The sequence below is a fragment of the Cricetulus griseus genome, chromosome 2, assembly GCF_003668045.3.
Source record: "Cricetulus griseus strain 17A/GY chromosome 2, alternate assembly CriGri-PICRH-1.0, whole genome shotgun sequence".
NCBI classification, from domain to species: domain Eukaryota; kingdom Metazoa; phylum Chordata; class Mammalia; order Rodentia; family Cricetidae; genus Cricetulus; species Cricetulus griseus.
Genome location: NC_048595.1, coordinates 79502631 through 79529485, shown reverse-complemented (window position 1 = coordinate 79529485; position 26855 = coordinate 79502631). Strand labels below are relative to the sequence as shown.

The window sequence follows — 26855 nt, the reverse complement described above, 5'->3', positions numbered from 1 at the left end:
AAAAGATTAATTAGGGGAGGAAGGGATCAGCAATGGATTTCCAACAGCAGAAATACATATGGGTAATGACAAGCTAACAGGGATAAGAAGGGACATCCTAATAGAAATGGGAAAGGATAGCTTATTTTCCCAATTTGGCTGAAGTATAGGCAGAAACTTATGAAAGAGAACAGTTACAGAGATGGTTCTTGTGTGAAGGACTCAGAAGCCATAGAGTGTGCCCTTAATCTTATAACCAGTAGGAAGCCATTGGAGATTCAAATCAATGGCAAAAGACACCTGTGGGGATGATTCTTTAGGCAACAGATGATGTACCCTCTTAAAGGAATCCTTGGAGTAGTATTGTAAGAGACTGGAGCACCATGTAGAGACCAGGAAAAGGAGAAGTAGCTGCTATTGGGAAGCAATGTAGAAGGCCATAAAACAGTTTTATTTTGCACCAAAGAAGGATGCCTTCTAAACGTATATGTCTTCCAAATGTATAACTACTGCTGCAAAATCAGATCTTTGAAGTCATTCCCTAGGTTAATATCCTTGCACAGGCATCATCCAATAAAGGCAAGCATCTTCATAACCATTTGTCAGGCCATTAATTGAAAATGCAAGATCCTTTCTCTAGAGGCCACTTTCACTGGCCAAGTTCCCTGAGAAGACCCCCATGGAAGGGTCCTTGAGAAGTGGGTGAAAGATGGGAAAAGAAGAAAGGAGAAGCAAAATGAGATTAAAAGAAGAAGTATTTTAAAAACATGGAGAAGTCAAAAAGAATTTTAAGCCATTTCTACTAGAAGAGATTTTATGGGGTGAGACATCCCCCAAATGAATTTTAAATTATATTGTGCAACTCATAAAGCAGGAGAACTCTTGGCAGCCCCCCGAACACATTCATGCACACACACCCCATACACACACACACACACACACACACACACACACACACACACACACACACACACACACACACACTCACAGAGACAGTCTCTGCATCATCTGTCTCCCTCTCCCAGCAGATAAGTATCCAGGGAAATCTGTTGTGTGTGAAAGAACCTAAGTCCGTGGTTTTACATCTGAAATAAGAAGCAGCAGCACACTTTGTCTTCAAAGAAGGTGGGAGCCTTTTCTTGGCCTTGGCCTCATTCTGCACAGCGAGAGGACTAGTATGGAAGATCCCTGAGAGCCCTGGAAGCAATGGATTTGACTCACCTCTGTGATTGTATCACAAATCTGTCATTCAAAAGACAGAGAAAGAATTAGGATGCTTCCCTCAGAGACCACTCAAAAGCCAGAGGAGAGAGAGCAATTGCACTGGAATCCCACCTGGGTGGGGGTCAGGGTGTGTCATGAATCTTAAGCTGCCAGAGATTAAATTCCTCACTCCTCTCTGGTGTTATTTCCTCTTCTTAACATCAAAGTTTGGGACAAAACAGTATTTAGGGGTTCAAAGTGCTCTATCATACTTCTAAGAGCCAAAAATGCTTAAAAAGCTTTCATCTGGGGTTTCCTCATCAACTGTCAGTGTAGCCATGCCATATCATCCCTGGTGAGTATGTGCAGCTACTTGTATGCCAGGATAGCTGTGGATGCAGTACAATGCAAAACTGTAAACTTACTTATAACACCATGAGATTTCTTTTTTCATATTCTTTAACTCAACTGTATGATTTTTAAACATAGACTTTCTAGACGACAGCATCATATTGCAAGGTCAAAGGATGTATCTGCAGGTAGCTTATCCCAGGTTTATAGACCATGATGGGGCAGAGTGGTGAGGCACTTTCTCTTCAGTATTCTAAGGACTTTACCACCCATTGTGTTTTATCCCCCTACACACACACTCCATGGGGAACAAGTTTGTTTCCCAAACCTATTTATGCTCATTGTGTTTCTTACAACTTTAAATTTTAATGAAATAGACTTCAAATTAAAAATTTATGAGCATCCAAAGAAAGTGGTTTCTATGAGACTAAGTTGATTTTACAATATTAAAAAAATGCCAAAGCCACTTAAATACTGCTACTGAGTTAGGTCAGGAATGACAACCATAAAGACTTAGAAAAACTCTAAAAGAATCATAAAACTCTAAAAGAATGACTTGGCAAGCACCTAAGCCCTTAGTCTATTTTAATGAAACCAACATTGCAGATCATCTTTGGTGCATTATGAGCATAGTTTATGCATGAAAGATGGCCTGGAACGACAACCAGCTGACCTAGACTCAGAATGAGACCTGGTGCCTGCATCCCAAACTTGGCAAATATATGCACAATTATGTATTTCACATTAAAATGAAATGTTTAATGTGCATCTATTATTTTTATGGTTCTCTGCTTTAATAAATTTTCTGAGTGCTAGTACAAATGGACTCAGAAACAAGGGTTCAACCTTAAACCAGACAGCTCCTCCCAAAATGGTCTGTCTTCCCACTCAAGTAAAAAATTTAAGGAAATAGAAGAAGGGCATTATCAATCATAAATCAAACACTACTCAAATACTCTTCTAGGAACTCCTGACAATCATACTCTTTCTGCCAGTTTTTTATTTTTCAAAATAAAGTTTGGTTTCTTTTTTTTTAATTCTCCAGACAGAAGAATCATAATATTCCCAGAGATCCCTCTTTCTCATATATATATATATATATATATATATATATATATATATATATATATATTCCAGCATACTTCAAGTGTTAGAATACTTGGAATTTGTATTTTGCTTTCATGTATGTCTGTCTGTGTGAGGATGCCAGATCCCCTGGAACTAGAGTCACAGACAATTGTGAGCTTCCATGTGGGTTCCAGGAATTGAACCCTGGTCCTCTGGAAGAGCAACCGATGCTCTTAACCACTAAGCCATCTCCCCAGCCCTAGAATACTTGGAGTTTATAGCACTGATGAACTGGTAGCGCTGTTTTGGGAAATCATGGGACCTATAGGAAATGAGACTATCCAGAGGAAGCTAATCATGGAGTCAGGCCTTATGAGTTAGAGATCACCCTCAATTCTCTTCTGAGTACTCTCTGTTTTCTTTTCCATCATGACATGAGCCATGTGAATCACAAGTTCCCATTAGCATAGACCAAGCCACTTGAGCCACCATGTCTACTCTGCCATGATGGATATATCTTCTTAATCATGAGCCAAGTTAAACCTCTTCCTGCTTAAGTTGCTTCTGTCAGGTATTTGGTTGTAACAATAAGCTAACTGATGCAGTATATAAATGAATATATGCATGACTTTAAGAGTGTGTGTGTGTGTGTGTGTGTGTGTGTGTGTGTGTGTGTGTGTGTGTGTGTGTGTGTGTACAATAGGTGAGGACTCACCTTGGAGACCTGGAGGAAATGTGGAGACAGTTTCTGGGGCCTCGGCATGTACAAGATAGCTAGCTAAGTGCAGTGAATTTGGATAAGTTGTTTGCTCTAAGTTGGCTCTTGAGGCAAATATCTTCTCCAAAAGGAACCCAGCAATGTATCTAGCACCTAGGAATATCCCCCAGGAAAGAGCTCAGAGGAAAGCTCCTTCTGGCATTATCAGTGTTTCTTTTCTAGTATATGAACTCTACAATGAGCTTATATTCCTTGAATTAAAATGTAAAGTTAAGGTTATAAATGCAATTAAATATAAGGTTGTGAGTGAACTTTCTCTAGTCATGCAACCATTTTAAAACACAGCAGAAACATCAGCTACCACCATTACAGTGTATCATATGCCATGTGGAGAGTGGGTATCAATGTGGAGGTTCAGGGAAAGTGATATGCTTGCAAAGTATATTTCTAAGCTACAGAAACTTCTGTACAAATGAAATTTGAATCCCAGTGATAGAGACAGATGAAAAGAGAGCATTTCTTTCATGGAGTTGCCGAGCAGAATATCCTTCTCTGACTTATGATGATGAAACCCAGTTAAATGCCAGTTTCCTACTAAAGACAGTCCTTCCCTATTCAGTGGCTGCCTGCAAGAACTTTGCAGAGTGAACTTGTATGCATCTCCTCTCCTTTATTGATGTTCTTCAAATAAACTTTTCCAAATGTATCCCAGTAAGCTTCTCACTATAGCTACCTCTTGGGATGGAGTGGAAGGGAAGATATAAACTTTCTACAGTATTCCAGAATTGCATGAAGGCTACAACAAGTTTGTATTCCTTGTGGTAAAATTAAAAATTAAGAATATAAATACAATAAACACTAGCTACCATTGTTACAATTACTACAGAAAAAGGATGTTGAATTGTGGTAGCTTAGAGGAGCAAGAGAGACAAACATATCCCCTTTGTTTCCTAGTTTACTTTCTATTGCTGTGATTGAACACCAAGACCAAAAGGAACCTAGGGAGTAAAGAAGGGTTTTCTTTTGTTTGTTTGTTTGTTTGTTTTGGGTTTTTGGAGGGAGGGATGACCCTTTCACTTCACAGTCTATGTCCAAGAAAAGTCAGGGCAATAGCTCAAGTCAGGAACCTGGAGACAAGAAGTGAAGCAAAATCTATGGAATACTGCTTTTGGCTTGTGGACTTCAGGTTGCCCAACCTTTCCTTCCTAGGAATAATACCAGTCATAGTGGGCTGGGCCCTCCCACATCAACAAATACTCAAGAAATGTCCCCACAGACTTACCTACAGACCAATCTGATGGAAGTTGACGTTCCCTCTTATCAGATGATTCTAGCTTATGTCAAGTTGATGAAAAACTAAACAGCATCCCTTGAAAATGAGGATGTCTGTCCTGAATAGATATACAATGTGTTTAGGAGCTGTTTCTTTGGCATGCAAAAAGAAAATCATATTAGAACCAGGGATGTGACATACATGTAGGATCTTTAAAGGGGGTGGTAGATATGAGGCATGAATTTTTAAACAAGATATATTTTGTGTATATAATATATGTAATAGAAGAAATCTTAGAAGTGGACAAATATGAATTTTAGAACAACAATGTCTTCATGTTAGATCTGGTCATTATTTCTTGGTGTGTGAGATATGAATTTAGGTGACATTGATTCTATTTTGTGCCAATAGTTATACTCTTTTTAATTTAATAAATTAACTTACTATTTGACAATTTATTTATACAATGTACCTTGGCAGTTTTGCTCCTAACTACTCTTCTTATCACCTTGGAACTCTCACTGAACTTCCTCTTCCTGCCATCAAACCCCTCTCCTATAGTTAAGTCAGTTTTGTCTTGATTTGGTTTAAATGAACAACTGAGTTTAATTAGGAGTTATTTCCTGGAACATGGCCAACTTAACAGTGGCTACACCACTGAAGAAAATGGTTATCCTTCTCCCACTGCCATGAATTGCCAATAGCTCCTCAAGAAGGTTTTATTCAGGTAACCACAGTTTCTGTGATTTCATGAGTGTAATAGCTGTGTCATACCCAGAAAACAATATTTCACAGAATCCCTCCCCATCCTGTGGCTCTTACATTCTTTCCACCCTCTCTTCCACAATGTTTCTAGTACCTTGAAAATGGTATAAATGCCTGGCTTAGGTTTGAATACTGAGTAGTCATTAATTCTTATATAATTACTTTTAATTGCTATCTTCTATCTGTATCATTATTCTGGAGTCCCATTCATGACAGTGACACAAAGTTTCCTTTTCAAAGTAAATGCAGTTAGTCCTATTTATTATGTGACCCTGGGTAATGGGCTTGACCTCTCTGAATGGCTATATCTTCATTTATAATGTGGGGATGCTAAAAAATACTCAGGAAAATGAGTTTTGCAGATAAAAACATACAAAAATGATTATCCCAATATACTGACAGCTCCATGTACTTTCCAGCTCCCAGGAACCCTGGTACAAGGTCTATGCTGGCTAATTTTATGTCCACGTGACACATCTGAGAGGAGGGAACTCCAGTTGAAAAAATTCCTCCATAAGATTGGGCTGTAGGCAGAGACAGACATCCACAGATATACTCTGAACTGAACTCTGGAACTTAGTTGAAGAGAGGGAGGAATGAAGATCAAAGGGGTTGGTACCAGGTTGGAGAAACCCACAAAAACAGCTGGCCTGAACAAGAGGGAGCACATCGACCCCAGATGCTGTCTGGGAGGCCAATAAAGGACTGATCCAGACCCCTGAACATGGATATCAATGAGGAGGCCTCTGCAATCCAGGGGGCCCCTGGTATTGGATTAGTATTTTTACCTGGTGTAAAGGGACTTTGAGAGCCCATCCCAAGTGAAGGGATGCACTCTTGCCCTGGTTCATTTAAGCAAATAAAGTAGTTATCTTCTTAAAAAAAAAAAAAGATTGGACTGTAGGCAAGCGTATATAGCATTTTCTTAATTACTGATTGATTTGGGAGGGCCAGATCATTGCATGTGGGGCTACTCCCTGGATGGCTGTCCTGACTTCTTTAAGAAGGTAGGCTGAGCAAGTCTTGGAGAGCAAGACAGTAAGCAGTACTCCTGCATGGTCTCTGTATCAGTTCCTGGCTCCAGGTACCTACACTGTTTGTGTTTCTATCCTGAATTCCTTTGATGATGTGGAAAAGTAAGCCAACTAAACTCTTTCTTCCACAAATTTCTTTGATCATGGTGTTTCATTACAGCAATAGTAACCTCGACTACAGCAGGGTTTAAGTTGATGAAAGCCTGAAAGAGTAAGCATCAGGCAGAGACTAGGGTCCTTGGATAAACTGGTTTAATCATGAGAATGTGAATTAAAGTCATTGCCCATGCTAACCTCGATTGACTGGTAGTGACTGATGAGGTCTTGCATCGGGAAGGAATCTGAAGCCATGATTAAGTGATTGATTAGCAATGTATCTCATGGATTCAGAAGTGGAGAGTGACAGTATGACCACACATATTTACCATTCATCATTCATTCATTCTTTCTCTCAGCAAACATTTATTAACTGTCGACTGCATATTGGGCATCATTCCAGGCACCTGAGATTCCAGCAGCAGAGCAGACTGGATGATTTCTCCTGACAGAATATCCTATGTGACCCAATCTTCTCCAGCTTCCTGAAGAAGAGCATCCTCTTGACATTTGCTTAATCCTGGCTGAGACCCAAAGAGGGACTGTCATTTATCTGAAATCACAGAGCAAATGCAGTGGCAGAGGCAGAACCAGATTTCTGTTGTCTATAAACTGAGCAGAGCAGAATACTGCTCAGACTTGCAAACCTGTCCCACTTTCTAATCCTTGCTGCAGCCACTGCAGAGCCATAGCCCTCACACTACTCCCAGATCACTTGCCCCCTCCCCCTCCCACACATGCTGTCCCTTAGAAGAAGGCAGGAGAGACCTTCTGCTCTCTGTCTGGAAGCAAGGAGGGAGGTGAAGGGGGAGCAACTCTCTGGAGGCCTCTGGAGTTTGGAGAGATGTTTTAAAGAGGTGAGAGAACAAAGAGGAGGGAGAAAAGGAGGGGGGGTAGAGACAGTAGGAGGCCCACTATTGGCAGTCAAGTAATTGGTTACTTTGAGTGGTCAGCTTCTGCAGTCTCCCTCCCTGGAGGAAGCTAAAAAGGACTAAATTGAAGAAGGTTCTCTCACAAATTAGTGAGACTGGACTTGAAACTCCCATCACACCTGGGCTCAGAGCTGAGGGTTTGATCTTAGAAGCCCCATAAAGGAAGCAAAGGAGGAAAGGAGGAAGGCTTCAGGCAGGCTGCAGTTCCAGCCTGGCAGGTCTCAGAGGGAACCCTCTCCCTCCAGGGCTCCTGCAGGAGTCTATGGCTGAGAAGAGCTCTACAGAAGACTTAGTTTAAGTACATGACATTAGAGACAGAGACAGCCCAGAAAATAAGAGGGGCTCAATTGTAACATGAGGCAAAATGGGTACCAACCCAGGACACCCAATATATGTGGCCATATCACCCATCTGCTGGGTTTCATGAGACCTTTCCCACAGGGCTTCCTGCCGTGCAAAACATTACTACATCCCTATATATTTAGTGAAAATCCATTGCATGTAGTGTCCCAAACTTCAGATCTTGTAGAGAAAATAGGCAAACAGGTTTGTCCCTACTTGCCAGAAGCTGATGGGTCAAGGCTTTTGGAAATAAATGGTAGAGAAAGTACAGGGAAAACAGGCACTACTTTGGCTAAGGAGGACATCTTAAAGGAGGTAATATTTGAGTTTTGTGAGCCAAGGAGAAAATGGTAGAAGATGAATTGGGAAGAAGGCAAATTATTTAAGATTTTGTGGACCTTGAAGTGAAATTAGGATTTTATCTTAAGAGTAATTGAAGGCTTTAAACAAGAAAGTAGCAAAAAGCAATTTACTTCCTGGAAAAGATTACACTGGCTACTCTGCAGCAGGGGCTGGCCAGCATTCTCCATAAAGAACAATTAGTAAATATTTTCAGCTTCACAGGCCTGATACTCTCTGTGGCTATCAGACTGTGCCACTAAAGAGCAACAGTGCCCATAAGCAGCACAGAAACAAATAAGTGTGGCTGTATCCCAGCAATTTGGCTTTTCTTTTTTATGGTCAGAAGAATCACAGTCCCCTGTCATTGTGATGTATCAGAACATGTTGTTTTCTTACTTTTGATGAGTTAATCAGCTTACAGGCCATAAGAAATCAAGCAGAGTGCTACATTTGTCCCATGAGCCATGGACTGCAATGAACAAAGAAAGAAAACAACAGAAGAGCAGGGGAAGACTATGTTAGGAGGGACCATGGTCTGGATATAGATGGCAGCAGTGGGAATTACAAGAACTGGACTTTCAAAAGTGACTTTACAGGTGAATTCTTCTAGATGATTAGGTGATTAAAACAACAAGAGGCAAAGGAAAGGTCGGGAGGTAATTCACTAGCTTAGTAAACTGATCTCTTGAGATAGGTAAAGTGGGTTTAAGGATCAAATAAAATAGCAGTGTGTTCCCCAATAATAATAATAATAATAATAATAATAATAATAATAATAATAATAATACAACCATTGGCACTTAAAGTTCCTAAGAAAGATACAAACTACTCATTTATATGTAGATTTTAGGTAACTATTAAGACAGTATTACCATAGCTAGATCTCAAATATTGTATGTGACATGTTTACATGAAATGCATATTCATTCTTCATCTACAATCTAAATTCAGTTAGGCATTTTGTATTGTCATTACTACATGTAATACTCATACCAGGGAGGTGTGAGCATGCAGGGGAAAGACCTAAATGTAGAGGAAGGGAAAGAAGCAAGGCATCTTGTAAAAAGCAACAGTGAGGTCAAGCCTAGGAGTCCCCAGGTGACTCAGAGATAAAGTGTAATCAAGGGGGAAAGGAAGTGTGTACTCCCACCCTAAGGTCAGGAAGTCAGCCATATGCACATCATCTGTGAGGCTTCAGGTAAGGCACGGAACATCTTGAGGTCAGATAACGTCATGCATGGGACAGAACATCTCAGGAGTCCTCTAGGCACATGCCAGAGTCAGCACCTTGGGAAAATGCAGGTTACCAAGCCTTGAACCATTTGTCCCAGAAATTCTTGCCTTGTGACACTCAGTTAGACTGTGTAACACATGAGATGCTAACTTCAAAAAAAATTGAATTAAATAATCCTTTTCCATGTACAAATCTCAGGAGCCCATGAGGCTGCTGCTGACTATGAAAATTTTGAAAGGAGAAATCCAGGTAATCGGACAAAGACAGCACACATTAGGCAGGAATCTTCTCATCAGGACCCCTCAGATGGAGTACTGTTCATATGGAAGGCATTAGGAGATTCTGGATGCTGGTCAGAGGATCAGCCCTATGGAACAGGTATTTGCCTTTTGACACCTGGCTCTCACTTAGCCATCTAGCAAAGCAGACATCTCCTGTGCCTTTCCTTGCCATTTCACATCCTTCCTTCCTCCGCCCACAGCCACCACTGAAATGATTCCCCCAAATGCAGCTATTACTGTGACTGGAAATCTCTTTACTGCTGATTCTGCTAATGGAAATGTTCCTTTCCTTTTCGGCTGCTTGCAAAGCCACTCGTGACTTCCCTGCGTGCCTGAGAGTAAGGCTCTGTCAGGCAACCACCACCAGAAGGGAGAGGAATATCCCCCACCTGCTATGCCAACACTCACCAGCCTTAGACTCAATGTCTCAGGGCTTCTCTGCCTAAACTGTCCTCAGACAACCCCAGAATTCCCTCCTGCTCCCACCTCCCCATAGCTGGCAGAGATCAATGGCCATTTTCATGCTTTTGTGCCTTACTGATGGAGGAGGGGGGAGGGAGTGGAGAGGCAGGGGCAGTGAATCCAGATATAGAAAGATGAAGAGGGAATAACTGGAGTCCACATTCATTATTTATTCATAATCTACCCCCCACACCAAATCAAAACAAAACAGATCCCAGGTGGCAAAGAGGCACAGACCATGCAGGGCTACACTGAACACTCAGGGGTCTCCATGAGGATCACAAGGCTTACTTTCATTAAAGATTGTGCACAGTGCTGTGTCCTCACTAATGTTTAGCTTATGGAGAGTTCACCAAAGAAAAGCAGCACAGAAAACCCCACACATGATTGTAGTGTTCCACTGACTGTATTGATAAACAATCAGAGGTTGACTTATAGAGATGGCACATGGAAGTCCTAGCTCACACATGAGTGCCTTGGAGAGTCTGTATCAGGTTTAGGATGCTCTAAGCTGACCTTTGCTTCACTTCATCTCACTGCCTCTCCATCAGAGAACCTTAGCTAGTTTTCATCTAGCACTGGATTCTCTATGGGGTCTTAGAAGGTGGACATCTCTTTACTAACTTAATGAGAGATTTATTTGTCTGGGACTGAAAGGCCTATTATCTAATTCTAATGTTCCAGAAGAACAGATAGTATTTGATATTTGTGGAATTCTAACATATATTATTATTTTCTACCTATTGTACATCCCACTTTAAAGGGTAAAATAGTGCTAAAACACAAGAACTAAAAGAAGTTCAAAATCAGAGTTGAACACGGAAGTGACAAGAACGTACACCCAGCTAAACAGGAACTATGTGCCACAGATACCAGATGCCCTGGCCATTGCTAGAAAAAGAACATCAAACTTCTACAAATTCCTGGAAGCACAAGGTCATAAGTCTTTTATAAGAATAGGCATAGAATAAAGTTGAGAAATACTAAGAAATAGGAAAAAGGAAGAGCAAGGAAGATGAGGGAAAAGGGGGACGAGAGAAAGGGGATGACAGGAGAGAGGTACCCTAGAAGGCACAAAAGAAACAGAATTTGCTTTCCAAGCAAGTTTATGCATGGCAGGAATATCCACAGAACATGAACCAAGGTCTAGTGCTCATGGCAAAGCAGCACTGAGACACGGGGCGGGGGGGGGCAGGGGGGTGGAGGGAGGTTTGCTGGAGAGATGCTGAGTCGGCTACATGCAGCACAGAAACAAGGTGCTTGGCTCCCTTGTGCTTGTAAAACAGTCACACCCTAATTCCAATGAGAAATGGATGAAATTTTTTGCTAAAGAGAATTTGGTGGACAAAGAGACCAGCATTTGACAGTTGCCCTGATTCTGTGGAGCATGAAAGTGGAAGAAAATGCAGAACCAGAAGAACCAGGCAGAACTGGTTTGGGTTTGAACCAAGCTCAGCTGCATAAGAACTGTGCAGTTTTATGTATCTCTCTCAACTCCTCTAAGGTCTGTGTTTGCTTTACATGGAGCATCATTGTCAGCACATGGTCACTATTTCTAGGACAATGATAGCTATTTGACACCACTGTATATTCAGTTCTCCCATCCCTGGTTGCCTGGTGGTTGTCCTTCCTAACACAGAAGGATGACAGCAGCTTATTAGCAAGTCAGTACTTATAGGATCTGACATCTGCCTCACCATTGACTTGCTAAGGACATCTTGACTTTCCACCTCTGAAACTTGATAATTCCAGAACATGCTATCTTCTCAAATGGCCAATTCCTACTTAATTGCCATAATACTCAGTTCTAATGCTTTACCTGGTTTTCAAACTCTTTTCCACAAATCCAGCACTATTTCCTCTAATCCTGCTGTCTCTTGTGTATTATGCACATACCCCAGATGCAGGAACTGTGGACAATGGGGGAAGTGGTTCTAGGAGTTCAGCAGAAAGAAGGCTCCATGTAAGAAGAGGTGCTGCTGTCCAGTTTCATCCTTAAAGGGAAAAGTGTGATTGAAACACCTCTTCAGTTTTTTCAAGTATGGATGTGAGAATGAGATATAGCAAACATGACATTGCCATTATCCGTGATCTTTCTCTTCTTGCCATGCCAAGAACATAGTGAGTCACTGGAGAACAAAATGAAGGTTGCACCGAAAAGCAACACAAGGCAGGCAAGGAATCGTGCTATAAGCTCTGCTCTTGTTCTACTCCAAGCCAAGATCCTTTCTCATGTGAGCAGTATCCTGCATCCTTCTGTTTCCATCCCTTCTCCTCACAGAGAAATATATCTGGCTTTTGAAATGCAAGTCAGGCCTTGGCTTTCTTTCATTTAAGATCATGCACATGCCAAGGCACATGGAACCGAAGCTGAAATCCTGACAGTTTTCTGCCTGGCGCCGGCGCCTATGTGTGACTTGGTTACTGTTTGCCAGCTTGCCCATCCCACTCCAACTCCATTATGTTCCTATGCTGTGCCTGATTCGGGTCTTTCTGGGGCTGCTCTCTGCTTAGAAAATTCCTTCTTACATTTTCTTAGATAATAATTCATTTCTCCCAAGACTTTGTTCCAAACTCAGATTTTCAATAAATGCCTCACTCTCTGATCTTTATTATAAAACTAAGTCCCTTATCTCAGAACCCTGAATTCTTTTTTCTTCTTTTATTTGTTTACATTTTATAGAACTTGTCGTCTTTCATATACTTTAGAATTTACTATCATATTTAACTATGTTGTCCTTGAGCAGTAATATGGGTACATACATGTATGCACATGTGCAGATGAGAGAGAAGCCTCCTGAATGCAGTGGTCCTTGTAATTGACTCTCTTACACACCAATATACCAAAGCAGTCAAGCATGTCCTAGGTGCTTTATAACTCTCCAGGGAATGATAGCTACCATGATGCTTTATCTACTGATGGTGAGTGTTCGGTGCTGATGAGAAGAATTCGGGAAAGACTTCAGTGGTAAGCTGGCACTTAAGCTCAGTCATAGATGGTAAGTAGGAATTTTCTAAGGGTGGAGGTGAAGCAGTTAGAGATTGAAGGGGAAAGATCCTTCTAGGACAGTCTGACAGAATGTGATCAGGGGACTCGCACTAGGATAGGGAGTCTGAACTACGGTCTAAGATCAAGAAGGAAATGCCAGGTAGAAACTCCCATTATAATATTTGTTTTTTATATAAAATCAAGTAGACAGGATAAACTGACTAGAAAAGATACTTCTAGGAGAAAACAAGTTAGTTAACTGCTGAAATTGTAGTAGCACAGAGAAGTGTTGCTGAGCCTAACAGCATTTGTAGCAATACAATGGGGGAAATAATTCTCTCTCATGGCTAAAACTCAAGTTTTTAATGTACAATGCCCTTCTCAAATTTCAACTTACAGACTTGGCTGCATCTACGTTCTAGCATGCCAGTAATAAAACTACAGATATGTCAGTCTTGCTTTTAACATTTCTGTGGACAATGCCTACCTTTTCCATTCAAAATAGAAGTCTTTCTGGAGATTGTTTTCCAAAAATACCTCCAGACAGTAGAAAAACATCAGAAAGCAGACAGCAAGTAGTAGCATACAGGGCAAGCCCTGCAAAGCACTGCTATCTGGCTCTTAGTGGGGCAGAGAGCATTTTGCTCTGCTACAGGGAAGGGAAAACCAGCTATAGTTAATCTTCTGTTGCCACTAGCTGGTCACTAAGAGAACTAGGGAACGTGTTTGCACAGCAAACCAAGTGCACCTCTGATTCTGCTCCACCCAAGGTTAAATACAACCATTCCTTTAGCTGGAGGAGAGCAGACTTTTCCTGCCCACCCTCTACAGAAAGGTTCCCCTGCCCTGGAACAAAAATATATCACCTGACATGGCTCTTTGCAGAGATTGGAGCCAACCAGCTGGATACTCATGCAGGAAAAAAAAAAAATTCAGTTTACGTAAGGAGATTTTTTTTCTCCTTAAGGAATTTATTTATTTATTTATTTATTTATTTATTTATTTATTTATTTTTATGGCAGGAGGGGAGAAAATACTGGTATACTTTATAATGTTCAGTGATACTGCATGTGTCAAAGCCAGTTCTTTTTGTAAACAGAAACTTAGGTTCAAGAGGGAGCTTCGGGGGTCTCATTTCTTTGTCTATGCCTTGGTGTTGCTATGTAATACAAAACAGTGAATTCAATGCCTCTGACAGTTTTTAATCAAAGAAGACAACATGTTATCAGTTTCAGGACATCACCTAAGAGTTCACTGTCAGTTTCCAACCCTCCTCCTCTCGGAACACATGTTCTTGTCCTCTGATATCAGATAAAACCCAAACCCAATGTACAACAAAGAAGGAGATGAGAAGCAAGCAGATTGATCTGTAAGAAGCCTGCTCATACATCCTACCCAAATCAAGCTCCGGGTCACCCCAAAGCTAGCACTGTCTTGAGACTGTCAACACCACTTCCCAACACACACACACACACACACACACACACACACACACACACACACACACAGCAACTCAGACACCAAATCTGGACTGAAAAGGAATGGGCCTTCCTTTCTCACTACTCCATTCCCTTCTCTCTATCGTGCTGCTTTCTGAGAGCAAATGGTGCATTTCTTCTCTTGGCCTTGAGTGTTACATAGGTTTCCTTAGATTTGAGATTGAAAGAAGTAGGGTGGGGAGGGACAAAAGAAAGTGGAAAGGAAAAAACATGCAGATCAATAGCTCATTTAACACAGACCTGCCCCATTGCAGCCTGGGACACCATTTACAGTAATCCCCCATCACAGCAGGAAGGATACTGATGTTTGACTGTTACCCAAATATACCCATTTAATGACAATTTAGCTGGAGACTGATGAAGCACAATACTATGTTTGAAACATAGTATTATTTTGAAATAGAGCCTCCTTCTTTCCCATCTTAGAGTATCTCACAGCTGAACAGTGGAATTGATGATAAGAAATATTCTGGAGTCAGAAATCCCTTTGGGAGACATAGCTCACATGTAACCATCATTCCTCCTTTCAAATACAGGGTATGGATCTTAAGAATCAAACCTGAAACCAAAACAAAGACAAGGGCTCTAAGGCTCTGTGTCCCCTTTTCAAAACACCCTGAACAAAACCTGCCAGTTTTTTGGTGAATGGTGACCTCATCCTCTCCCTGCAAGTCTGTACTTGGGGTCAGCACATGAGCTGCTGGACAGCTCCACTGGCCTCTCCCTACTTCCTATCTTTGCCTCTTTGGATGTTCTTTTAAAAAGACTCCCCACAAATGCACAGATGCCTCATTGTGCACTGGTGACATTTGAAGGAAACCTCTTCAGCCCTCTGTGCACTGTTCTCTGGTTAAATTTTCTGCTCTCAGTCACCCTCAGTTAGGTTCCTGGTCCCTTACCCCATTTTTGAGTATCAATTTCTAAGAAGACTTAAAAAACCTTCACTGGACTGACCATTGGACAGATTGCATCAGCATTTCATATTATATGTTTTTCCTCCACCCAAGCTGGTCACTTTCTTGTAAAAACTCGTCCTTTCAGGGATTGGCCATCAGGATCTGGCCAGACTTATTAATGAAGATGCATTTAAAGCTATTCTCAAGGATTGTTCTTTCTTCACATCCCTACTGACTATATATTACATTGCTCTCCTGTCAGGTTTACACAGTAAAGAAAATTACTCAGAAATGTTGACAATGGGGGTTACTCAGTTTTATAACTGTTTTTCTCCTTTGGCTGAGTCAGGGCAGGTAGTAAACAATCTGACCAGATTAGTATCATGAATAGAGGAAAAAAAAAAAGATAAAATCTCCTCATCCATGGACATGAAAGCTAAATCCAGGAGCAGACTGCATGGCTGCCAGGGGTGGACAAGGAGCATGTGACACACAGAATCACCTCAGAAGCCCTTCACCAGCACTTGCTCCTATTCAAAACCATTCTTTTCAATCTATCCCTGACAACACCCCCATCTTACCAGCAAAGGCAAACAGAGATGAGAAACACAAGGAACTAGTCACAGTGACAGAGTAGGTCAGGGCACTTCAAGTTCATAGAAGCTATACAACAAAGATTATTTTAGGGCTCATCTACCCACTCACATTACAGCACAAAGAACTGAATCTCTGGAGGGATAAATGACCTGCTCAAGGTCACAGTGAGCCATGTCAGGGATTACTGGAACCTAGCACTAAGTTTCCCTGCTACATTTTAGCACTTAGGATCTCTTCAAATTTCCTTTTACAATCTTCAGTGCACAGTACCTCAAGGTTGTTTTGTTTTGTTTTGTTTTTAATGCTACACAAAGTGTCTCCAAATTTCCTCATGTCTATGGAGATGTCTTTCTTCCCTGATGTCACATCATCTCCACATTTATCAGCACTATTAAACAGCATGCTCTTGACAGCCCTGAATCCTAGGACTTGATCATTTAATTCAAGTATCACTTTTAAGCCCTCCTACTCAGCTCACTGACATAGTGCAGATTCTCACAGAGATGCTTTCTTTTCTCATTGATGGCATAGAATGTCCCTCTACCCAGTACCTGTCCTGTATAAATAGCACCCTTCCTTCAGAATGCCAGCTTGACAACTAACAAGAATATAAGCATCTAGTAGGATCCTGATTCTATCACTTACTTACAATGTGACATTGTACTGGAATCTCTAAGAATGCTTCTTCATCTATCAAATGGGAATAACAGTAGTTCATCCACCATATTATTTTGTATGAATTAATAATACATGGCAAGAGTAAAACTCTCAGCATGGCATTAAAGATTCAATAAGTACTTGCTATTCCTTGATCACTTTTAGCGAGAATTTAATTTATCAGTGCCAATGACATAATCAGATTCAAAATAAGAGGTCCAAGCATGGAAACTTGGGGGATCTCTCACATCTAAATATGAATTCCCATCTTCAAAAAAGCAGGTTTGATTTCATGGGAGAATGTAGAGATAGAAAAAGGAATGGGTCCAAAAGGGGAAAAAAAAAAAAAAACAATTTCTCAGGAATTACCAGTAACTCCAATAAAAGACAGAAAGTACTGAGGGAAGATGACTTTAATGAATAAGGATGCTAGACAGTGTAAGCAGAGAAGGATCCTAATTGCCCCCCAAGTAAGTTTTTGTATTTTTGCAGCATTTAATGCAATCAGCATCTGAGCACAAGTCATATCAGGAAGGACTTTGCCAAACACCATCACACCCTAGTGGTGGCTCCACACTCCCCACTAGTGGCAGGATTGAGCCCCAATTTTCCACACACAGCTATGACCCCTCCCTAAAAGAACGAAGTCTTGGTGAAAATCTGGCCTAACTGGCCAGAAGCGAACACTAGAGGGCATGAATAAAGGTCCAGAGGTCCAATCCAGCTGCCTTAGGACACTGGGAAAGAGGTGACCATAAATAGTTCACACTGCCCCCCCCCCCAGTGCTGCCACCAGCCCTCATCGCCAGCTAGTCTAGCCCTCTAAGAGCTCATTGTGCACTCCGTGTTTACATGCAAACAGTCGAAGACCAACACAAATAAAAAGCCCACGTCTCCCTACACAGCTCCTGCTATACCCTGCCATCTGCTGAGTACCTCACTAGCCAAATCCCTGTCGGGAGCTCTTGAGCTGCCAATGCAGGACTCTGGGGTGGGGAAGGGGTGGAGGTGGGAAGCCAATTCCCAGTGTGGGCACAAAAAGCACAATGCAGCCAAAGAGGCAAGTATCTGGCCATTTAGGGGGAGAGGGGGTGGGGGCAGAAGGTCACCAGTCACCCAGCTCCTGCCTGTGTGTCAGTAAAAGGCTCCAAATGGATTGTACCAGGGACTCTCAAGCTTACTCTGAGGGGCTCAAGACTTCTAGCTCAGGGCTTTGCCTGTCTCTTACTGAGGTACCCGTCCTGCTGAAAGCCAAAGTTAAAAATGGCAAGGACTGCTAGCTCCAGGAATTTTGAGGCAGCTCTATAGCTATCTGGACTTGATTCCCACATCTTTGATGAACTGGAGTGCTCTATAGTTCTGACTGCCAAGGCAAGCACCACTCAGGGGCCAGCGTTCTTTCTTTCTCCCTCACTTGAATGGCTATGCAGGAGAACCTCCACTCCTGATATTTCATGCTATCCCAGGGAGAGATAAGTTAGGATGGAGGCAAAGGGGAGTGATTGGAAGTTGTGAGGATAGCATTTGTGCATTTGGAGAGAACACACATACACACTAAACAACAGGAGCTAATGTTGAGCCTGGTGTAGCCTATAGCCCTTAAGAACTCCACCTAGACCCCCATACATCCCCTTCCTTGGATGTGAACAACCAATGGGTGAAACTGGGAAAGCCGCGTTTGCATGCACGTGTCTATGAGAGAGAGAGAGAGAGAGAGAGAGAGAAGAGAGAGAGAGAGAGAGAGAGAGAGAGAGAGAGAGAGAGAGAGAGAGATGGTGTATGTTTGTGTGTCACAAGTCACACTCCAAAGGCACTGCTGCCATGGGAAGTCAGTCCCCTGGGAAACCGCCAGTTCTGCTTTGCCCCCTCCAGAAAGCTCCACTTACTCAAGTAACAGCTAGTCAGAAAGGCACAGAGCACCCAAACCTAGTGGCCAGCTTGGTTGCTGGCTCAAATGAGTAAAGGGGAGTCAAAATGAACGGCAAAGGAGAGACAGTAATGCAAAACATATTTGAAAACATCAGGAATCCCAGGGGAATGAAGTCTAGTCCATTACTCTGTAGTTCTTCTCCAGAAAGCAAAGTGTTAAACTCGGAGGTTCCGGACTGGCTCCTAAGAATGTCAACCAGGAAAGCCCGCCACTTCCCGACACTGGAGCCAGATCTAGATCCCCCCAAAAAACAGGATCATGCAGAAGCTTCTCCAAGCGAGCCTTTGGCGCCTCTCCCGCACTGTTGTTGGCCTGACTCCTACAACCAATCAGGCCCCGCGCCCCCAAGAGGGGAGGAGAGATCCAGCGAGGAGCGAGCGCGGGAGAGCTAAGGGGAACAACATTTTTGTAAACGCTCTCTGAGATAATTAAGCTATCAATTACCCGGGTGGGAAATCAGCTGCGCTTCCCACAGCTCCACGGAAGGGCCGACTCCTCCGGGATTCGCGCCGGGAATCAGCAGGCGGCAAGCTGCTAGCGAACTTTCTGATTAACTTTTCTATTTGAGCCCTCTACCCCCACCAGTTTCCTCTCACGTCTTTCTCTCGCTTTTATTATTACTGTTAGCCCAGTAAGTGAACAGCAAGGACAACCCTGCTCGCGACTTGGAGGAAGGGAGAAGGTGATACGGATAGAGGAGATGGAGGGAGAATCTAATAGTGGAGAGCTTGGGCTCAGAGCCCCTGTGCTCAAACGTTACTCAATCGATTCCAGCCCCAGTACATAGAAGGCCAAAACCTCAGCTCAAAAGGGGAAGCGACTTAGCCAAGGTCATCAAGTCCATACGGAAGCAGAGCTTTTGCGGACTGGGTCTTTCCTTTTTTTCATGTAGCTACTCTGCTATGATCCTGGAAAGGCAGAACCCACAACTCCAAGACCAGAGGGGCCAAATAAGCGGAATTGTACAGAGGAGCAGTACGCGGCTTGACCAGTAACTGGTTTCAACACAAGGGTCTCCCTAGACCAGTTCCTGGTCAGAACACACCAAGCGATTTGGGGTCTCCTGTGTCCGGGATGCAAGGGGCGGAGCTCAGAGGATTGATTGCAAAGAGGAGGACCAGGTCCCCACTGCGGGATCCTTGGCACGCCCCCGGGCTCCCAGAACGCGCGCGCTCTAAGACCTCCTGCCCCACTAGTCTTTCCAACCACCTGTGCGCCCTCAGGGCCCCTCGGCTGCCCTTTGCTAATCCAGACGGGGCAGCCTGGAGCGGAGATCCCCAGGGCGCCCCCACCCGTCTGGCATCACTTAGGGGTTCCGGGTTTCTTGGGACTCCGCGTGTGCGGCGCCTACCCTTACCCAGGGTGAAGAAGGGCAGCTCGGTGTTGTCCAGGTCATCTTGCACCGCGATGCGTCCGGGGAGCTCGTTACGCACAAAGAGCAGGAGACGAGACTCCGCGGCTGTGCCGGTTGAGCCCGAGGAGCCTGGGGACGCGGCGGCCGCGGCTGCAGCGGCTCCGGCTCCAGCCCCAGCCCCGGCTCCGGTCCCGGCCGCGGCCCCTGAGCGGGCACCGCTCCAGCCGATGTCGCTTTCCCGCAGGGCGGGCAGCGTGGACACCGTGACCGTCTTGAGCCGGCATGGACTGTCGGGCTCCCGCGAGGCGGCGGCGGTGGCGCCGGCCAGCAGCGGCAGCGGCGGCAGCAGAAGCAGAAACAGCAATAGCAGCAGCGGCGGCGGTGGCGGCGGCGGCGGCCCCGTGTGGAAGCCGAGACTCGGCCGCCCCGAAGCCCCAAGCCGGGGCCCGGGCTCCGCCGGGCTCCGGCGGCGGCCATGGCGGGAGGGCTGCGGAGCTGCGGGCGGTGGCGGAGGAGGCGAAGAAGGAAGAAGAAGCAGCGGTGAAGACGGCGGACACTGAAGCGAACCAGGACGCCCGAGCTAAGGAGCCTAGAGAGCCACTAGCCAGCAGCCCCCAGCTCTGGGCTCCGCCTCCCGATCGGCCCTGGACCGCCCCCCCGCGCCGCCTCCCAGCGCCCCGCCGCCGGCCCCCCTTCACCTGCTCCCCTGGCGGACCCTGAGCGTTTTGGAGGCTCCGCCCGGCCTCGTGAAGGTCCCAGTAGCTCCCTCCCCTTTCCCAGGATCCCCACTATGCCTCTGCACAAGGTTCCTCCGCGCCAATACCCCTCTCTAAAATTCTTAACACTTAAGGGCCCTCTTGCATCTCCTCCAATTCCTCCTAGGTCAACCCAACTCTCCTAGCTTCTTCACCCCTCCCTTGCCTCAAACCCAAGGCTGCACCTGGGGGCACACCTTAACCTAGACTCGGCCAAGGGCCTGCTTCCTGGAGGTTGATTGTGCCCCTGCATAGCCAAGGCAACTTTCTCTTCCCCCCTACCAGTCTCAAAAACAAGTCTTTTCAATCTTCTACCCAGCTGAAATGACTGAAATAAGTTCCAGTGGGCATCAGGACCCTCTCCAAAACCACTTGTCTGCAATCTCACTCACTATCAGACAACATCTGACCCCTCCATCCAGGTCTGGGTTGTTTGCATTAAATGTTAGTGAACACATAAGGTTGAAACTTCATTCTTCAATATCCTCCCCATGAGCTGACTTGGCAGCTCTGGCACCTGCCTCCATGCCAGGCAGCCCACTCGGGTACTTTTGCTTTGCATCCCTGCTCTGAGCCTGGAGCAGTTCTACTTGGCTGCTGCTTCTCTCAGTGAGAAATTCCTGAAAAGGGTGCTAGGTAGATACCTATCCTGTCTCCCTAAGCTTCTGGGTCCTTTCCCAGTTCCCACAGGAAAGGGCTCTTCACTCACCAACTTTGCTCTTGGTACACCACACACACACACACACACACACACACACACACACACACACACACACACACACATCCCTGGAGAATCAAGTTTAATTGTAAATCTGGGTCTTCGAATATTGCACCCTGTGGCCTTGGGATGATTCTAGTTTCTAACCTAGATATTGCGGACCTGCCCCCAAAGGGAGCCATCATCTCTTTAAGAATTGAGGCTGCACTCTGCTTTGACTACTTAGGCTTTTCTTCATCTTTTTGCCTCTTTCTGTCCTCTCTTTCATCTCTGCACCCATTTCCTTCTTCCCCGCGCTGACTTTAATCTTACAAATGCTTCCTCCCTATAATTTATGAACCATTTCCCTCCTCTGTCTGCTTGGCCACCTGTATCTTACTGCAGTCTTAGCATTGGCAGGATTTTTCCTAACTTTTCCCTTTCTCCCTCTTCCCTCTTAGCTTCCCCATGGATTGCTCTTTCCTTCTCCCTTCACTATTTTCAAAGTCTGTTTCTAAGCCTTTGGATAAGGGCAGATAACTAAGAACAAGGAAAATGCAGGTCTGAGTTCTGTCTCTAGTTGTTAGAAATGTGCATATGTAAGCTTCATACATAACCATAATCTAGTGAGGTGGGTGTCATTATTTCCAATTTCTGGACAAGAACGCTGAGAACAGGAAGTCAGAGAAGAGAAGAAACTTTCCAAGGAAGCTTGGCTAAGAACCTGGAATTTAATTCTCAATCTCTAATCCTAGGCTTTTTCTTTGAAATTATATTGTCCTCAGTGACCTTGGAAGTTGGGTCTGTTTCTTCTTTGAGATTTGTAAGGATTCAGTCTCCTGTCCCCATTTACTTATCTGTATACCCAAGGGGTAGGGAGTGTAGTCTAGCCTTTCAAGTCTTCTGATTCAAATGGTCTCCTGCCTCTCTAATGCCTGCTCCAGTTCATTTACTCCTCCAGATATGTTGCCCTGCCTCCCTCAGTCTCTCCTTTGTACCCTTACAATCCGCCACTATCCTCTGCCATGGGGCTTTCTGATTCTCTATGCCCCTTTCTTCCAATATGCTGACATAGTCCATTTATAGAAGTGCACACTAGGAAAAAAAGGACTCCCTTATGTAAGGCAGAGTCTGTGCAAGTCCTTCATGGACCTCTGATACAAAGGCCTGTCAAATAAGACGAACACTTCCATTCATTCATTCAGCAACAAATACCCTACCAAGCACTACATGGGCATGTGGTGATGGATAAACACAACTACTGCCTTTACAGAGCTAAAAAATGATGGATAAGGGAGGTCTAGGGAAGAAACCTGTGCAGAAATATCTCAGGTACCAAAGGCAGACAGGCTGGAAGGCAGACTCTGTGAGGTGTCTGGTGATTACAACAGGAAAAATAAGAGAAAGCTTCCCAGAGGTGGTGGCAGGTACTGGAGTTAAGCGATAAAGGCTGGCAGCATCTGGTAGGTATTGTTAAAGCTCCAACTGCAACTACTTAGTCCCTAAATGGATCTTTTCCCTGCATCAGAAAGTGTTTCATCATCAAAGGTATAGACCAAGAAGAATTTAAATATTTCTAGATACTTTATCAATCTGCACTGAAGTTGAGGCTTGAGCACATGATGCACACTTTTCCCATTCTGCTATGGATTCTGGGAGGGCAAGTGGCATCATGCAGAATCCATCAGGGCCAAAGTGTCAACTTTTGGGGCAATTACATCCAGATTTCATTGCTTGCAGAACTAGTTTCACTGTTAGGGGCCTCGTGTCTTGGTATAAACCAATGTCAATCTTTGGTGAATTTCTCCATCTGGTGCATATTGTGATTGTTGTTGCAATAATATCTCTACCAGGCTGGGTCTATATGGTGATTTTGATCTGTGCTCTGGACATCAGGGATTTACAGACCAGACCCTAGACTCATTTGGTGATTCTGTGTGACCTAATCTCACAGAATGTTGTTTTCTCTTTTTAGTTAGATTACTCAGAACTAGTTTCTTTTGCTTGCAACTCAGACATCTGTCTGAGAACCCAGTAATGTAGAAAGAAGGGGCAAAGATTGTAATGGGAAATGGAGGAAGTCCAGTGAGGAGGAAGAGATAAAGAGAATGGAGGAACACATTACAGAACGTCTTCCACAAAGCATAGAACCAACTTTACTGTCAAATCTGGAGCAATCACAGGAAAAGAAGTAGAGTTTCAGAGCACATGATCTCTGACTCCAGAAACTTCTGTAAATGTGTGTCAATGGATGATGATAATTTCTGACTTACACATGGTGGTTGTTCAATAAATTCTAATTATTATTATGATATGTGACCTCAAAAACATCTGGAATAAGACTTTTTAATCTACGATTTACTCACAGATGTGAGCTCAGAGGTCAAAGTCAGACGGGAAACTTGATTTTTACTTCACATTTTCCAAGAAGCATTAAACAGAAGTACCTGGCTCTTCAACTTTCCTTCTATCTGCCTGAGATAGTCTCGTCCACTCTTTGCAGGCAGTCCCCTCCATCTTTCAATCCCCATCCTTGTGTTTGATGGCCCCTGCTCCTTTCCCACACAGCCATTCTCTTTTTTTATCCTCTATTCACATTATTATTGGTTTAATTAGTTTTATTTCATTACAGATTTAATTTTTTCTTGTCCAGAGCCCCTAGCCCTCCATTTAGGACTCTACTAATCTAAAATTCCATTTGACTTTAACTCTTCCTTTCTCCCCACAAATGATGTCCTGTTGATTCATATCTTGCTTTTTACATTTAGCTATACATAAATTTGTAAGAGTTTTCTCCCTTTTTTCCATCGTTCTTCATCCTTTACTCAATTTTACAAAATCTTCTCTATTCACACTACCTGGAGTGCTTGGCAAACCAGGGGCTGGGAATGGAACCTTTGCTTATATGCAAGCCTTATTGTTTACCTACTGGATCAGGCCACTTAACAGCACCTACTGGACCTTTTGATTTCTCATTTGTGAGATGGGCAAGGTACTTCCCATGTCTCAGGGTCACTATGGGAATTAAATGAGACCATGCATAGGAAATTCTCACACCCCCGAAGCGCTCATTAATGTTACAAGGAAATCTAATTGTCTTATACATCTTACCTGCTGTTTTCTCCTCCAGCCTCATGTTACAGAGTCTTCACCATGACCATTTGGCCTCCTATAGAGATCTCTTTTCTGTTATCAGAGTAATTCAAGCTCTTGGACCCAGCAACTTCATACACTCCCCTCTCTACCTACAGAGAACTCCCTTTCATTCATCTAGCCGACCCCACTATTTTTCAATTAATAAAGTATGTTCTTTATTATGACCTCCCAGGCAGCTTGGTACCTACTCTCTGTTTTCTGCTCCCACATTCTTTTATGGTTTAGCACAGTTTTTTTTTTTAAATGAACTTATAATATTTTAATGATAGCCAATTCACTAGTGTTGTTTCTGTATATATTTCCCACTAGGATGTGAACTCTAATATAACAAGCATGTAGGTTTGAGGAGGGGGCAGGAACAGATCTGTTAGTAAACTTCTTCCTTGCAAGTATGAGGACCTGTGTTCACTTCCCTGGAAGCATATAGAAAGCAAATCATGTTGGCATGTTCTTGTAATACCAGTTCTGGGAAGGCAAACACAAGAGGATCTATGGGACTTTCCAGCCAATTGGACTAGTCTACTGGGTAAAGTACTGGCCAATATCTGGAAAAAAAATGTGTATGGGGGTAGAGTAGATGGCATCTAAAGAATAAATCCCAAGTGTGATACCTGGTCTCTACACATACCTATACACATGCGCATATGTACCCACCCACATATATTTATTCACATATATTACACATGAAGACTAACACACACAAATATATCAGAGCTGTATTTGTTGTCCCTGTGTGTGCACCTGAGCCAGTGCAGTAACCACCAGCGAGTAGACACAAAATATTGTGCCAGAAATGATGGAAGGTTTATTGAAATTTTATTCGGAGACAGTCTTCAAATTGGCCATTATACTATACTTCTTTGTAGAATAAACTAGACCATCCTTTCTAAAGTTCTTAAACAGAAAACATCCCTCTGTCCGTCTGCCTGTCCCTGCTACCTCCTTCCCTCTTTCTCCCTGTTTTCTATGATTCAAGTAAGTTTTAAAAATAGCCCATTTTCCTTAAGCCTCAAGATGATTAGTGGGCCACAAATAAACTCCAGCTCAGGACAAAGGGATACTATCTCAGGTTCCATCTCCCCTCTGTCTTCCATCAATCCTCTTTGTACTCAGGATCTCCACCATTTGTTTCTCTGGCTTCAATCACTTCCTTCTCAGTAACTCACCTCCTCCTTTTAGTCCTGCTTTGCTCTCCCCGGCACGTTGCTTCCATCCATCACTGAGCATAGCCTGTTTCCTCTCCTTCCCTTCAACCTCTTAGCATCAGTTCTGCCAACCCCTGGGCACCATGGCCTGTGCTGAGCCCAGCCCCTTGAGTCAGTTCAGGATCAATGACAGAGAGCCTGTCAATCTTGAAGCTTTTCTTTTTATTGTTTTTGGATTTAAAACAGATCACTATGAATATATCTGTTGCTACTATCTATTTCTTTGGTACAGACAGAGGTCTCTTCTGGTGATATAAGCATAAATTATTTTCTCTACTACTCACTAGCTGGTTAAATTCTTTCTCAAGCCTCATAACTCTGTCCTGGTTTCATCATTTACCTATAAGAGAAGGTAATGAGGAGGTAGGATGAGGCAGTGGGTAAAAATGAAAGCACCCATACTGTTTGGCACACTAATAGTAATGGTAGCATTTTCCCACATGTATACAGCTATTTATTTGCTCCTCCTGTGACCTCTATCTTATTACTTTCCTTTCGCCATTTTTCATTTCCATATTCAGACCATTCCTGCTAGGTCTCATTTAGAACAAACTTTTACCATTGTCTCCAACTTCTCTTTAGTGAAAAATGAAAAGATATTTTAAACACTGATGACATTCTTAGTTTCCACTTGATGCTGTTTGACTGATTTCTTCTTCAGCTCAGCACTTCTCTTACTCTATCCCTTAACAATTCTCAAATTTATTATCTTTATTTTTTCCTACAACTCCTGCCTCTCACCACCTCCTTCTTTCCCCATCTTGGCTCCTCTAAATCACCCCCTTCTTGTTCTGTGATTTACAGCCATTCTTCCACATCTTTCTTATAGTCAAAATCCTCCCAGTGCTCCTTGAGAGTCTCTCTGTCCTCATTCATTCTTTTGCATTTCTCTTTTCTAGCCCACTCATCTTTAATTCATTGCCATCATTCATTTGCTTGTATCCAAATCTCTGCACCTCTTTGCCTCTTTAATCATTTAACCTGTGCATGTTCCTCCTTTGTTACTCTTGGAATCTTTCATCATTAACACATATTAGTGG

General features: G+C 43.4%; 1 protein-coding gene across 1 annotated transcript in view; it reads right to left on the bottom strand.

Moving 5' to 3' along the window:
- Nucleotides 1-20479, bottom strand: part of LOC100750695 (astrotactin-2) — a 933092-nt gene extending 912613 nt beyond the window's left edge. Inside the window, 2 exon segments of the mRNA XM_027400261.2 lie at nucleotides 20006-20431; nucleotides 20434-20479. Of these exon segments, the coding sequence (XP_027256062.2) occupies nucleotides 20006-20431; nucleotides 20434-20479 (472 nt within the window).
- Between the last annotated feature and the right edge of the window lie 6376 nt (nucleotides 20480-26855).